This window comes from Stomoxys calcitrans, chromosome 2 (assembly GCF_963082655.1).
Source record: "Stomoxys calcitrans chromosome 2, idStoCalc2.1, whole genome shotgun sequence".
In the NCBI taxonomy this organism is placed as follows: Eukaryota; Metazoa; Arthropoda; class Insecta; order Diptera; family Muscidae; genus Stomoxys; species Stomoxys calcitrans.
In genome coordinates, this window is record NC_081553.1 from 222,298,354 (window position 1) to 222,312,769 (window position 14,416).

Genomic DNA, 14,416 nt, shown 5'->3' on the forward strand with positions numbered 1-14,416 from the left:
GCCCAGCTTACGAGGTACATACATCAAAAATAAAGGCGTATGCGTCGCATATACAACATCTGTCATGGTATTTTGATATTCTCGATATTAGGGTCAACTGGTAACTGTTTGAACAGAAATGTGTAATCATTACTTAACAGATGTTGAAAAACAAGATCAAAATTAAAATATTAAGTAGAAAAGAGGAGATAGTAGAAAAAGTAAAGAAAATAACAAATCGATGTACCTACCTAAAGTTTATGGGAAAAATTGTAGTCAACATGTACATGGTCTAACTTTATTATGCCATGCACAATATATCTATTACCTCATTTGGTCACAATTTGTGGAACCAAATTGATCACGTTGTATTAGATGGAAGGCATTCATCCAGATGGACGGTCACCTCGGGAGCGAGCATAGATGGATAGATTCTCGCCACGTTTACGCGTGGTACAGACATTATCCTCCTGCAGAAGTAACAAACGAAATCTGGTAACAGATACAGATATTGTGCTTAGGATATGGAAAGAACATTTTACCTAGCTGCTAATATCCGACAGTGGTGCCGAAGAGGATACCGCCGAACCAACGTCTGATTATGGAATTGACTATACTACATATAGCGGAGACCGGACTAAAAAACAACAAGGCAGCAGGAGCCGATGGGTGCCAACTGAACTATTTAAGACAGGAGGTGATACGCTGATAAGGCGTATGCATCAGTTTGTCTGCGCGATCTGGCTAGAAGAACTCATACCCTATGAATGGAACTTCAGTATATTATAAGAAAGAAAACAAAGTATGTACCAACTACAGAGGAATAAGTCTCCATCACCTCACATACAAGATACTATCGAGCGAACTGTGTGAAATATTAAAGTCAATAAAGTCAACGAAATAATTGAACCCTTTCAGTTCGGTATAAGACCAGGTAAATCCGACATATCCGGTCTAATATTTACACTGTAAGAATCCTCGAAAAAAGCCGAGAAGGACAAATCGACACATACCATCTTTTCGTCGACTATAACTCCGCCTTCGATAGCCTTATACTTCAAGAGTATTCCCAGCCATGTCAGAGTTTGGTATCCCTGCAAAATTTTTACGATTTTGCAGGACGACGCGTGCTAATATACGATTCTCAGTAACAGGAACCTCTCCGAACCGTTCAATACCAAACGAGGTTTCAGACAGAGAAAGCTTTTCGTGTAATATCTTTAATATTCTGCTGGAGCAGATTATACGAAATGAATTTATAAATAGGAATATCGCACTTCTCACAAGACAACTCATGCTGCTCGCCTAGAAAGAGAGAAAGATTCGTCATATGAACCACGCGCTATAAGACGACATAGTAGCATAGTAAAAAGTATTAAAATACAACGATAGCCTTGGCTAGGCCATGTTGTGAAAATGAATGAAAAGACTCCAGCGAAGAAGTGCAAAAGATCGAGAAGGAAATTTATTCTGAGTTCGGATATATTACAACTGCTCTGTCGTACCGAATTAAAGTAAAGTAAGGTAAGATTGTGGAAAACATAACATAGCTTACGTGGAGGAAGATGAACTACATAAGCCTGCACTGGATACTTATTCAGAACTTCGTTTCTCCGGTTAGATGTTATGAACATAAAAATTCCGAAAAGAAAAATCTTCATAGAGCCTTACCAGTTTTTGTTGCAAGCAAGCTAAGCTACCATCTTTATTTTGGCATGAGTGAAAAAAAAATTGCCATCAGTCTGCATAGAAGAGTTCATTCAAGCAAACTAAGTTTTTTTCCCAGTTCAGGAGTGGCGGATTTATATCCACAGCCTCATGTCAATCTAACCGAACCTAAGGAGTGCACAATTTTACCTTTTACCTTCAGATTCAAGATTTAATTAAGGAGCGACAAACATTTTAAGTTATTTTGTATTTCTTGTCAAAGGAGAACTAATTACAGTTTCTTAATAATCCATTTTCTTAAATCTTCCAATCTATTTATTTATATTTAGTTCCACAATTTGTTAAAACGTTCCAAGGTTGCCTAAGAATTTATTTATTTACCACAGATGTCGACTACAACCGGCAAAAATTTTGCAATCGCTCCAATTTTTGTTCTGTCAGTTTAATTTGAAATAGATTACCGTGTCAAACGGCCCATCAAACAATCTATTTTTTTTTTGCGCATTAGGTTCGGTAATCTGTTATCACATTACGCTAGGTGACGTCAATTCAACAGCAAGGTGCAACAATTTAACCCCAATACATTTAATATATTGTGCAGGCTGGCTGATGAGAATGATTTGCAGACAATCCAAAATAATGCAAATTTCCTATGCACCTTGGAAATTATAAAAAAAAAAAACATTTTACAAAAAATCCAATTCGAATGAATCTTCATGACAAAGTCCAACAGTTTAAACGCATGTGACTGAGGTTAATGCTTTTTAAGGTACACGCGCAAGAAATGAGACATGAAGTGTAAAATTAATATGAATTGGCCACAAAGCAAAAAAATTCAAGGTGTTAAATTTTTTTCTTTGGCCTTCTTTTTCATATGATGAAGTGTAAATTTTATATGCAGTTATTTTATTGCGTATATCACAAGGTGTATTTAAAGAAGGTAAAGTCTATTACCTACAACGCAAAGTGAAAAGGTACCCTTGAATATTGTACTTATCAACAAGCAGGATACATCAAAAAAGGAGAGCCAGCGTTAAAAGGAATAATAAGACCGCAGTGACTTATCAGGATTCACTAATAGGTTAGGTCACTTGCGAAAACATAAAGTGGATAGGCCCCATGAACATCATTAAGGATGTCAAATCTGCCGATTGAAAGTGTCCTCAATTAGGAGAAACGTAAACAGAGAACGAACGTAAAGAGAGAATAAGTTGACATCCTCAATGCTAAATACGGACAAAATTTGTATATCGTCTGATCGCTTGGCTTAACCTTAGTCAGTGAATCCAAGTGACTGATATAGAAGTGACAGATATTTTAGTGATTGATTGAAAAAAAGTGTGTCAGTTTGTTTATCTGTTAAATTATTGAGTATTCCAAAAGTGATAAAACGTGAAGAATGTCCATTTGTCGTATTCGAGAGCAACAATCACTATTTTCTATGGAGAAAGTTTATCCGTAGCATAAAGGCGCTGGGACTCCAATTTCTACATTGATGCTGAAGAATTTGGATGTGCCATGAGTTGAATATCTGACCAGGGTACTCTACCTATATCTGAATATTCTTATCGTTTACCAATGCCTGGAAGAAATATTCAGTTATTGAAACGTGAAAAGTATTGGAGTAAGGGAGAATCGTGTAGATCGACCTCACTTCCCACGCCATTAGCTAAGATGCTGGCACTAAACCTCTCGATCTTTGGTGGAGAATTTTCAAATATTAAGCATCAGTAAGAATTTCATAAATTGCATTGCACAACGAATGCTTCACACGACATATGCATACATATTTGGTGAGGTCTAAGACAAATTAAACTATGGTCTATGAAGTGCTCGGTCTTCGACCTATCGAAACCAATGACACGCTTTTTGAGAATATTGCCGACATTTTCAGTCTTCAATTGAGACATTGGGTTGCGAATTATGGGTGCGCTCGACAGTCCTATGTGAAACTCGAAGCGCTGTAGCTTGAAACAGGGAGTTTTTCAATTCCACCCAGCCGTATGTCATTGGGATGAGCCTATTTCAACAATTTTATGCAAGGATTTTGAAGACATCCCTACACTCACAAGTAGCTATTACGCTACTCCCCTCGAAATTCGTCGAGTCGAAACGAGTCATGACATAGTTCTTGAGGCTTCGGACCTTTCAAAGGCGTTTGATACTGTCAGCTATCCATCTCCACTGAAGTCGGATATACGTATCAAGATCGAACCAGCACCAATGCTAGCGAATTTATAGCTACAACAACGACACGCTTTTTGAGGACTTTGTCAAGACGTCGCGTCAACCAAGACTGAAACATTGGATCGCGAATTATTTGTATAGTCACCAGTATAGAGAATTCAGGGATAAGATGTGGAGTTTTCCAAGGTGGGTTTATTCCTCTGACACTGTTTCCCTCTTTTTTCATCATCATATATGGATGATCGTAGGATCATTATATAGACCTCCACATTTATGACCTATGCGATGGTTTACCGCTTATTTCACTGCAAGAAATTGACGTATATTTTCCACCTAATATTTGGCAACATTGTTCCCTACATGGCATCTGAAGTGAATTGACCGCTGAATGTAGAAAACGATGGCGTAACGATTTCAACCATCAACTAATCCAAAATGTTGTCCTATTTTACAGCCTTTATAGGTCCACCGCATATGCAACTGTAGATCCAGACCTGACCCAATGCTACGTACTGCAGCTGGCCGTATCCTCAGTTTTAATATTGACCAACTTCGTCAGAGAACAAAAATCCTATTGTCCAAGCAGTTTCATCTGGTCGGTTTTCGCAGCAGCCATTCAACCCTTCTGATGGGTAACGAACACCGCCCAGAGACTTCAAGTTGAATCTTCATGTTCTCGAACCAGAGGGTCAGCAATACAAAAAATAGATTAAGCAGCGCATCAGATAGGTTTAAACAGCATTTATGGGGATATCGTTAGGGAAGCGGTAAAAAACTATCAAATTAATATCGTTCTAGAGGACCAACACACATCAATAAAGTAAATCTCTCTACACAAACCAGAGCAGTTTTAGTTAAACTACTTTACGGCAGATACAGCCGCCTTTAATTTTATTGCTTTGATATTGATCTAACTGTATACGAGTGTTTACGATTGTAACGAGAGATCACACGTCCGCTATTCTTCTTCCGATTTATCGAAATCTGCTGATTTTTTGGAGGAAAATAGCTGACTTGGATTGCCAACGAGTCGAGTGACAAATTTTTAATCTTCCCAGTCAATCCTACTCGACTTACATCCATATCACTTCACCCAGGCTGCATTAAAAGAAGGTTACGTCACATGCCGAAAAGAGAAAGTGGAAAGACCCCATTAACATTGAGGATGTCAAAATGTGCCAATTGAAAATCAGAAGCAAAGAAAATATATAAAAAAGTTGGCATCCTCAATGGCGAGTACTAGCAAAAATTGAAAAATAAATGTTGGGTGAAGGCTTTCCACAATCGTATTTAATGAATCCCGCATGCCATGCATATCCTCTTTTGACGCTGAACGCCTGGGTTCAAATACCGGTGATATCATCAGAAAACAAATTTCAGGGTTGGTATTTACTTTAGGTAATCAGCTGTGTAAATTTCCCTATTAAAGGCCATATCTGGCTATATGTATACGAATGAAATGAACATATGACAATAACATTTCAAAATAATACGTTTATTTTTTCGATTAGAGCGTGCTCTATTTCTTCTGATAAAAACATAAAGTAATCAGTTTTTTTTGTTGTCAGTCTGGTGAAAGCAACGCTAAATTAAATTTTTTTCACAACTATGATTTAACTAGCTTTTTCACAAATTTAAGTTTGGCTTGGTCTTCCTAATATCGTAAAAGTGACACAGATTAGATGCATACTAGTTGAACGAATGCAGAAGACCAAGTAGTTTGACCATCTTGTGTAATACCTAAAATCTTTGGTCGCTTTGAAAAATCAACTGTTTACATTTTTAGGTTAGGTTACAAAAATAACATAACAAGTGTAATACGTGGTACAATTAAGAGGTAGATTCATTAGCACAAGAACAAAAATCTACCCCCAACGAAACTATCTTGAGTGGCAAATGCCGTAAATTGATATGTCAAGATGGTTTTAAAAATAAACTTAGTATCATATTTTATTTTCTTCATTTTTACGCTGTTTTTTTTTTTTTGATTATGTGAGGCATATCGGATCAAATAGAACATATTTTTATTATTTAAGAAAAAATCACAACTTTGCTATCAAGCCTTTGAAATTTAGATTTACTGCAAAATCAAAACAAAAAAAATTGTACTCAGCTGTTCGCATGACCTCACCTTATTAGTGCATCCTGAGTTTGATTGCAAAAATGATGAATCGTATGTAAATTGATAATTTTGACATAAATGATGAATTACCTATGGATAGAAAAAGAGGCATGTCATAAGACAACTCCCGCTGTTCCTCAATGGAATGTTCATGGGCAAAATTGCATCTCACCAAAGTTGCAGAATTCTTTGAGTTGGATATTTAACGTAAACTAGGCACAACATACGATTACAAAAACATTTCTCGGCATTAGCAGTGAGCGCCTAACAGGCTGGAACAATGAGGTCCGATCTTCGTTGCTGTCACAAGAAGCTTAGCTGCGAGCTACCGGGAGCGTCCCAGGTTGCGGATAGTGGAATGCTCCATACAAAGTAGCTGCAACGGCAGTTGCGGATAATCAACGGTATCGAACGGAGAGTCTCAGGGGTAGGCCGGGAGGCACCGGGTCTTGCACAAAAACTGAGTGCCTATGATGCTCGATATGACAAGAAAAGTTATTGACGCCAATGACCACCTTGTTACCGCGGCTAGATTCTTTGGACCGACTCTAGTGCAGTACCTAACTTTCTAGTGCAGTACCTAACTTTTTGCACCATCAAAAATTCACATGCCACTAATAGATTCGCAAACCCAGGTTCGAGTCCCTCGGTCGGCTGTTTTTCTTTCAACTAATTTTAGAAAATTCGTTGCAATTTTCTGTGCACCCATTTCTTATTGAAAATCTCAAATCTCCTCGTCGACCACTGATAAAACTTACAAAATTGTTAAGGAGAAAGAGTGACAGAGAAAAAACCGAGTGCAAGCATTGACAAATGTCAAAATATATTGATTACGGAACTAGTTTATTGGACTTAGCAGATGTACTTGCCTAAATTCACTAGTTGTTTACACTTAAAGTAAACAAAAGTGTAATTTGTCCCGATTAACAATTTTGTAAGTGTAATTAGTCCTGATTACTTGGGAACTAGTGATTAAATCGGTTTGGAACTAGTGGCCTTGACTACTGGGAACTTATTCTGCACATAGTATTTGTAAGTAATATTCCAATAACCAACTTAAGAGACACCCCATAAGAACCCGTCAACCACTCTGTCCTGTTTAAAAAAATATGCACACGTTTTAAAATTTAAAAGAATCTTAAAAAAAGTAAGAGCGTGCTAAGTTCGGCCGGGCCGAATCTTATATACCCTCCACCATGGATCGCATTTGTCGAGTTCTATGCGCAGTATTTCTTTTTAGGCGAACAAAGAATAGTGGATATGAACTGGTGTGCTATTGGAGCTATATCAAATTATATTCCGATTCGGACCATAAATGAATGAATGCATTGTAGAAGTCATTGTGTAATATTTCAGTTCAATCGGATAAGAATTGCGCCTTGTAGGGGCCCAAGAAGCAAAATCGGGAAATTTGTTTATATGAGAGCTGTATCAAGCTATTGATCGATTCAGACCATATTAGAAATGTATGTTGAAGGTCATGAGAAAAGCCTTTGTACAAAATTTCTTCCAAATCGGATGAGAATTGCGCGCTCTATGGGCTCAAGATGTCAAAACCCAAGATCGGTTTATATCGCAGCTATAACTGATTATGAACCGATTTGTATCATACTTAACACAGTTGTTTGAAGTGATACCAAAACACCACGTGCAAAATTTCAGTCAAATCGGACGATAATTGCGCCCTATAGAGGCTCCAGAAGTCAAGACGCAGGATCGGTTTATATGGCAGTTATATCAAAACATGGACCGATTCGGCCCATTTACAATCCCAACCGACCTACACTAATAAAACGTATTTGTGCAAAATTTCAAGCGGCCAGCTTTACTCCTTTGAAAGTTAGCGTGCTTTCGACAGACAGACGGACGGACGGACATGGCTAGATCGACTTAAAATGACATGACGATCAAGAATATATATAGTTTATGGGATGTCAGACGCATATTTCGAGGTGTTACAAACAGAATGACGAAATTAGTTTATCACCATCCTATGGTGGAGGGTATAAAAAATCAAAAATTACCCAAAAAATGCTGCCTGCTATCGTATATATTTAATAAACGCTGACTAGCAGCAGCGAACGTTTAACAGCCAAATTAATAACAAAAAAATGTAAATTCAAAAAGAAAACAAAAAAACAAAGCAATGCATTTTATCGAAACACAACGAATACACCCCCTTCATATTTTTTGCCAAAAAAGCAAGAACATAAACAAACAATCGCATTTCTTGCCCACGATGACAGCAGACTGCAAACCAACCCATTTCGAAAAAAACACGAGTCTGTTTAACGAAGGAAAAAAAAAACAACAACCACATTGGCAGCATTAACGCATAACCATTTTGACGAAGAAACACCAACAACACCAAAAAACAGCCTCAATCACAAGCACCACTCAATATTCGCAGTAAAATGCATTCATTGTTTGGTGAATTTTTTTTGTATGGTGGTTTGTTGTGTTGCGATATATTCCTGTTGTTGGTGTTGCTTCTGCCTTATTTTTTGATGCGCAATATTTGTTCCATTTCAAGGTCAGCACAAGGTTAGTAGTTTACAAATGTTCCTGGATATCAAGGGAAGAGGAGAAACGTATTAGGAGAGAGAGAGTGAGTGAGGTAATGTCAAAAACACAAATAAGGAGCAAAGGAAGAGAAAGAAAGTAAAGATAGCGAAAGTCATCATTCGAATGCGGGAAAGGGTAAGGCGATTTTATAAAACTGGCAACTAGTGTATCATTAATGGCCAAATGGAAACATTGCCACAGCCATAGACATCAACATCATCATCATCTTGATTTGTATGAAGGCGCCAAAAATGTCACGAGTATTATAAATAGCGAGAAGAATGCATTGGTACACCAACACAAGTGTTACATGTCAAAGCAGGCTGATATTGTTGTTGCGTGTGTTATGAATGTGACAGTTGAAATGCATTAACAGTAAGCTTTGTGACAAAAAAGTGACGATGATTAGTGTTACGTAACGTAATGCTCAGCGTTGTGTGACAATGCGTTTCAAAGGGATGTGTATAACTAAAACCGAAAATACCGTGGAATATTTAAACAAAAATGGAAAATTTTGTTGAAGATCATTAAAATAAAGAACTCAGCAATAAAATTCAATTGCTTTTGTTAACCTAGGATGAGGAAAAATAAAAATCAAAAACAACCTGAGATAAATTTTTATTTTATTGTAGTCATAAATTTTTGGTTTGCGTAGCAAGTATTTCAAACAATATGCAGGTACTTGTATTTTTTGGCACTAAACTTATATATTATAAATAAAAAAAATCGAAATTATTAAGTTGGCAAATAGCTTTTAAGGTATTTAAAGAAAAGTGTTTTCAAAAGACAGCAGATTTATATTTTATTCGTCATATTGTTGTATAGGAAAATCAAAGATTGATAACTATGAAGCTGTCATTTAACTAAAAACATCCTAAGTTGAAGTTAAGTTGAAAATTTTTAAGGAATATTATAAACACTCAAGATTTGATTAGTTTTAGAATATTTGTATCACTTCTCCACAATATTTCGAAGCAAATCGATAAATTGTAGATTCCTTATGGGCGCAGGCCTTACAATTAAAAAAAAAAATGGTACACTTATACATTACCGAGAAAAGCTTTTTAGAAACTCAAACATTCAAAGTATTTTTGATGATTTAATTATTCGCCTTCATTGATTTGCAAAAAAAAAAAAAATAAACGTAAAAGGTTTTTGTCTTCTTCAATTCTCGTGATCAAAGCAAATAAATAAATTTTAAACAGTTTTTCGGATGATTGAGTGCCGACTGTCTGAATAGAAATGATAATTAACACTACATGGCAGAAGTATAGATGCAATTTATTTTTTTTTTTCGTTTGTTACTAAAAGTATGGCAATATGATCTCCAAGAACAGTATTTACTCAATAGCAGTTACAGCTTCGGCTACCATATCCTCGTGAATGCGATTTAGACCCCCTTTATATTCTTTTTGATCTAGAGTTATTGATAAAACGCTCTTCCCGCTAAATGGTTTTTACTTTAAACGTTGGCAGCTCTGACACATCCAAAATAATCAAATATCAGCAAAACAAACAAAATAAGTCATTTTAAATTTTAATAAAATTTTCTCTGAGCACAAATTTTCTATAAGCACAAAATTTTCTGTAAACATAAAATTTTATAAAATTTTATAAAATTTTCTGTAAACATAAAATTTAACAAAATTTTCTGTAAACATAAAATTTAACAAAATTTTCTGTAAACATAAAATTTGACAAAATTTTCTATAAACATAAAATTTTGACAAAATTTTCTTTAAACATAAAATTTTGACAAAATTTTCTATAAACATATAATTTTGACAAAATTTTCTAAAACATAAAATTTTAACCATGGTTTCTATAGAAATAAAATTCTGACCAAATTTTTTATAAACTTAAAATTTTGACAAAAAATTTCTATAAACATAAAATTTTGACAAAATTTTCTATAAACATTACATTTTAACAAAATTTTCTATAAAAATTTAATTTTGACAATTTTTTTTATAAAAATTAAATTTTCTATAAAAACAAAAATTTGAAAGAAAATTTTATAAAAGTAAAATTTTGTCAAATTTCTCTATCAACATAATTTTGTTATAAAAATCAAACCTGAAAGATAGTTTTTCAAAAGTAAAATTTCCCTTAAAATCTTTGAAGTACATAACTATTGATTTAAAATCTCTTGTTTTATTATCCTTGCATTAAAATAAACCCTAATAGTTAATGAACAAACATTAGGTTCCAATTACCCGTTGTTTTCATATTTAAACATTATTATAATTTTAGCAAATGTTTACAATTAAGGGTGAGCTGTATATGACAGCATTTAAAAATATTTGCAGGCTGCGGTTTAGACATCAGAAGGCTGTAAGAGACAACTGTTTCCAAAGTCAAAGCTTATTTGATTGGTTGGTAGTCAATAAAAAAATGTATTAATAAATAAATATATACAAATGTATGACAACAATAAATTGCTTTGTTAACACTTGGTACTTGCTTTTTATTTGTAGAAAAAAAAAACAATAAAAATATGTAAATAAGAAAAATAACTTTACTTACTTTGTACTGCCAATTGCTGCTGGTGCGCCGCCACACGCTGTAAAGACATAAAAAAACAAAAATAAATAAATGATATGTAATGGTATGTTATTGTTTAGTAGGGCTATGATATTGGTTTTATTGAAAAAAAAGTAAAGATAATATTACATTTTGCATCAGGGTTCTTATGCCACTTCTTTCCAGTGCCTGAACATCCAAAGATTGACTGCGCCCACGCTGATTTTTTGTTTGTGGTGATGAGGGTGTTGAAGAGGATGCCGCATGCGAATGGGCATGTCGGTAAATCCAACGTTTGACGGCAGACATTTTTTTACCCCTTGTTAAATTGATTTATTTGCTAATGTTTTTTGGTTATTTGTTTTTCTTTTTGATTTAAAGTATTTTGTACTTTTTTGTATTTTAACACAGCCTATGTTGTCATTAATGCAATTTTTTCTTTCGCCTTAAATTTGTACATTTACATTTTGTGCTCACTGTAATGAAAACATTACTGTTAAGTTATACGAACTTTTAAATGTTAAAGCTTTCTCTCTCTCTCTTTCTCTGTTTTTCTCCTAGTGAATGTAGTGGGCAAATATTTCTTTTGTAAACCAAAACATGAGCTTTTATTTAGGAGTGTTGCCAGATGTTTAGGAATTAATTCTAGATAATAGGTGTAAGCAGAATCTCCTGTGGGAAGTGATTTGAATTTTGATATTCCAAATTTAAAAAATCATTCAAATTTTCGATAAAATTAAAAATTTGAAGAATTTTTGAAAAATAAGATTTTATATCTTCATTAAAAAAATTAATTTTCATTGATTCTATAATATGTACAAAAATGTGATTAAATATTTAATTTTGACAAAATTTCTTTAAAAATTAAATGTTGACAAAATTTTCTTTACAAATTAAATGTGACAAAATTTTTTAATAATGTTTGACAAAAACTTCCATAAAAATAAAATTTGATCAAACTTTCTATAAACATAGAAGTTTAAAAAGATTAAAAAAATATAATTTTTATATTTTCTAAAAAAAAATCAAGAAAACTTTTTTTAAAACATTGCTATAAATTAAAATTTTAACAAAATATTTTATAAAACATGTTTTAACAACATTTTCTGCAATAATTAAATTTTGACAAGATTTTTAAAAAATATTTTGATAAAAGTAAACTTAAAAAAAAAATTTTTAAATTTTCTATACATTTTTTTTTCAAAATTTTATAAAAAAGATTAAATTTTCTATCAAAATTTTATAAAAAAATCAAAATTTTATATAAAGAATATTTTTTCAAAATTTTCTATACAAATTAACTTGGGAAAAAATATCGACTTGTGTCTATTGGTTTGCTTGTTTGTTTATGTCGTCCGTATAGACTCAAAACCCGTTGAACCGAATTTCAATTCCTGTGGTGAAAAAAAGGATCTTCAGTTTTTTATATCTGAAGGGGGGAAGGACTCTCACCTTTACCTAATTAAAAAAAAACGCAAGTTCTCAGAGATGGTTGGGGCGATTTCAGCGAATTTTTTTTTTTGCAACCTAATTTTAAGCTAAAAACAAGTTAAAGCCAAGTTTGATCGGGCCAAGTCAAGTTCTTTGCCCGGTATCCCTTTTTAGGTAAACAAAGGATAATGGATAAGAATTGCTATGCTATTAGAGCTATATCATGTTATGGTCCCAGTCGGACCATACCCGGTTGGGATGTTTAAGGCCATTTTAGATGTCATTGTGCAAAATTTTAGCCAAATCGGATAAGAAGTTAAATCCGGAAGATAGGTTTATATGGGAGCGATATTAGTTTATGAACCGATTCAGACCATATTTGGCACGTATGTTGAAGGTATCGGATTACAAATTGCGCCCCCTAGAAACTCAAGAATTATAATAGGGAAATCGGTTTATATGGGATCAGGCTATGAACTGATTAAGACCATAATTGACACAGTTGTTCAGCCAAATCGTATAAGAATTACGCCCTCTGGAGGGAAAAGAAATCAAGATCCAAGATCGGTTTATATGGCAGCTATACCACAACATGAACCGATATCAATAATATGTATACTTTGTTCGGTGTTGGATCAATATTTCGATGTTACAAACGGAGTAACAAAGTATGTATACCCCCATCCTATGGTGGAGGATAAAACGAAAATTTGGATATGGCACCTGGGGAAATCGTACCACCCGTTCAAAATTATACATACACTAATCAACTCAATATGGTACTCCAATAAAAGGTATTTTCGAGTAGAAAACAAATCTGATATCAACTTTTGCGGCCAAGAGTTTGAAGGACGACCACCCCAAAAACTCCCCCCAAACCGAATATATATATTTAAAATGTTTTGTGTTTGCTTGTATGGACTCGAAAATAGCTGAATCGATTTTCTAGAAATTTCCACAGCCTATGTTGGTTGGTCTGGAAGGAGCAATAGGCTATATATTTTTTTGATATCGCAAGGGGGCGGACCCTCCCCATACCCAAAAAGCCCCGCCCAAAATCAAAAGTTGAACGATCGGTGCAATATTGGACTCAAATGAAAGATATTCAGCAGTAGATTAAGAATATGATATTAAAAATTGGGTCAAGCCCCTAAGGGGTGACCACAACCCAAAATCCCCCGAATGGGCATATTGGACGAATATATCAATAGGGGACATAAACGAAAGGTATTTGAGATTATGACTATAGATTGTGATTAAGACATTAAAAATGAGGTCCAAGTAATGAGGGACGCCCCATCCCCCAAAACCCCCCAAATGGGAATATTAGCCGATCATGGCTGTATGGAGTTTAAATGAAAAGTGTTTGAAACTTGATTTCGAATATGACATTGAAAAGTATGTTCAAGTATCTGTAGGCGCAGCGTAGCGGGCTGGGATCAGCTAATTTTGTGTAAAAAAAAACTTGCAAAATTTTCCATAAAAAGAAGTTATTCTTTAATTTTATTATTTTAATAAAAATTTTTATACAAAAAATTTAGGCGAAATTTTCTATAAAATTTAATATTGAAAAAAAATAAAGGAAAATCGGTCAAAACTTTTCCCATAAAAGTAAAAATTTTCTATAAAAAAAAAAAATTTAATAAAATTTTTAATACAAACAAAATTTATAAACCATTTTTTTTATAAAATTTGACAAAATTTCCTATAAAAATAAGATTTTGGCTAAATTTTTTATAAGTATTTTTTTATAAGCGTAAGAAGGTCATAACAATTTTCCTTAAAAATAAAATTATGACAAAATTTTCTATAAAATTAAAATTTTCTGTAAAAATAAACATTTGACAAAAATTTCGATACAAATAAACTTTTGGCAACATTTTTATGGAAATAAAATTTTGACAAAATTCTTTATAAAATTTTGACAAAATTTTTTATAAA

At 33.7% G+C, this 14,416-nt stretch overlaps 1 protein-coding gene and 1 long non-coding RNA gene across 8 annotated transcripts in view; one reads left to right on the plus strand and one right to left on the minus strand.

The window, feature by feature from the left end:
* LOC106090612 (5'-AMP-activated protein kinase subunit gamma-1) overlaps positions 1–14,416 on the minus strand; it is a 295,359-nt gene that overhangs the window by 111,576 nt on the left and 169,367 nt on the right. For 6 of the 7 annotated variants that reach the window (XM_059362920.1, XM_059362921.1, XM_013256885.2 and 3 more), the window contains exon 7: positions 11,048–11,084. In XM_059362920.1, the coding sequence (XP_059218903.1) occupies positions 11,048–11,084 (37 nt within the window). Of the gene's footprint in view, positions 1–11,047; positions 11,085–11,194; positions 11,521–14,416 lie in introns of all 7 variants that reach the window. The other variant, XM_059362926.1, reaches the window with a different exon arrangement.
* Positions 8,446–9,074, plus strand: LOC106090642 (uncharacterized). The gene is made up of 2 exons (XR_001221863.2): positions 8,446–8,656; positions 8,723–9,074. It is a non-coding gene; the product is annotated as an uncharacterized LOC106090642 (long non-coding RNA).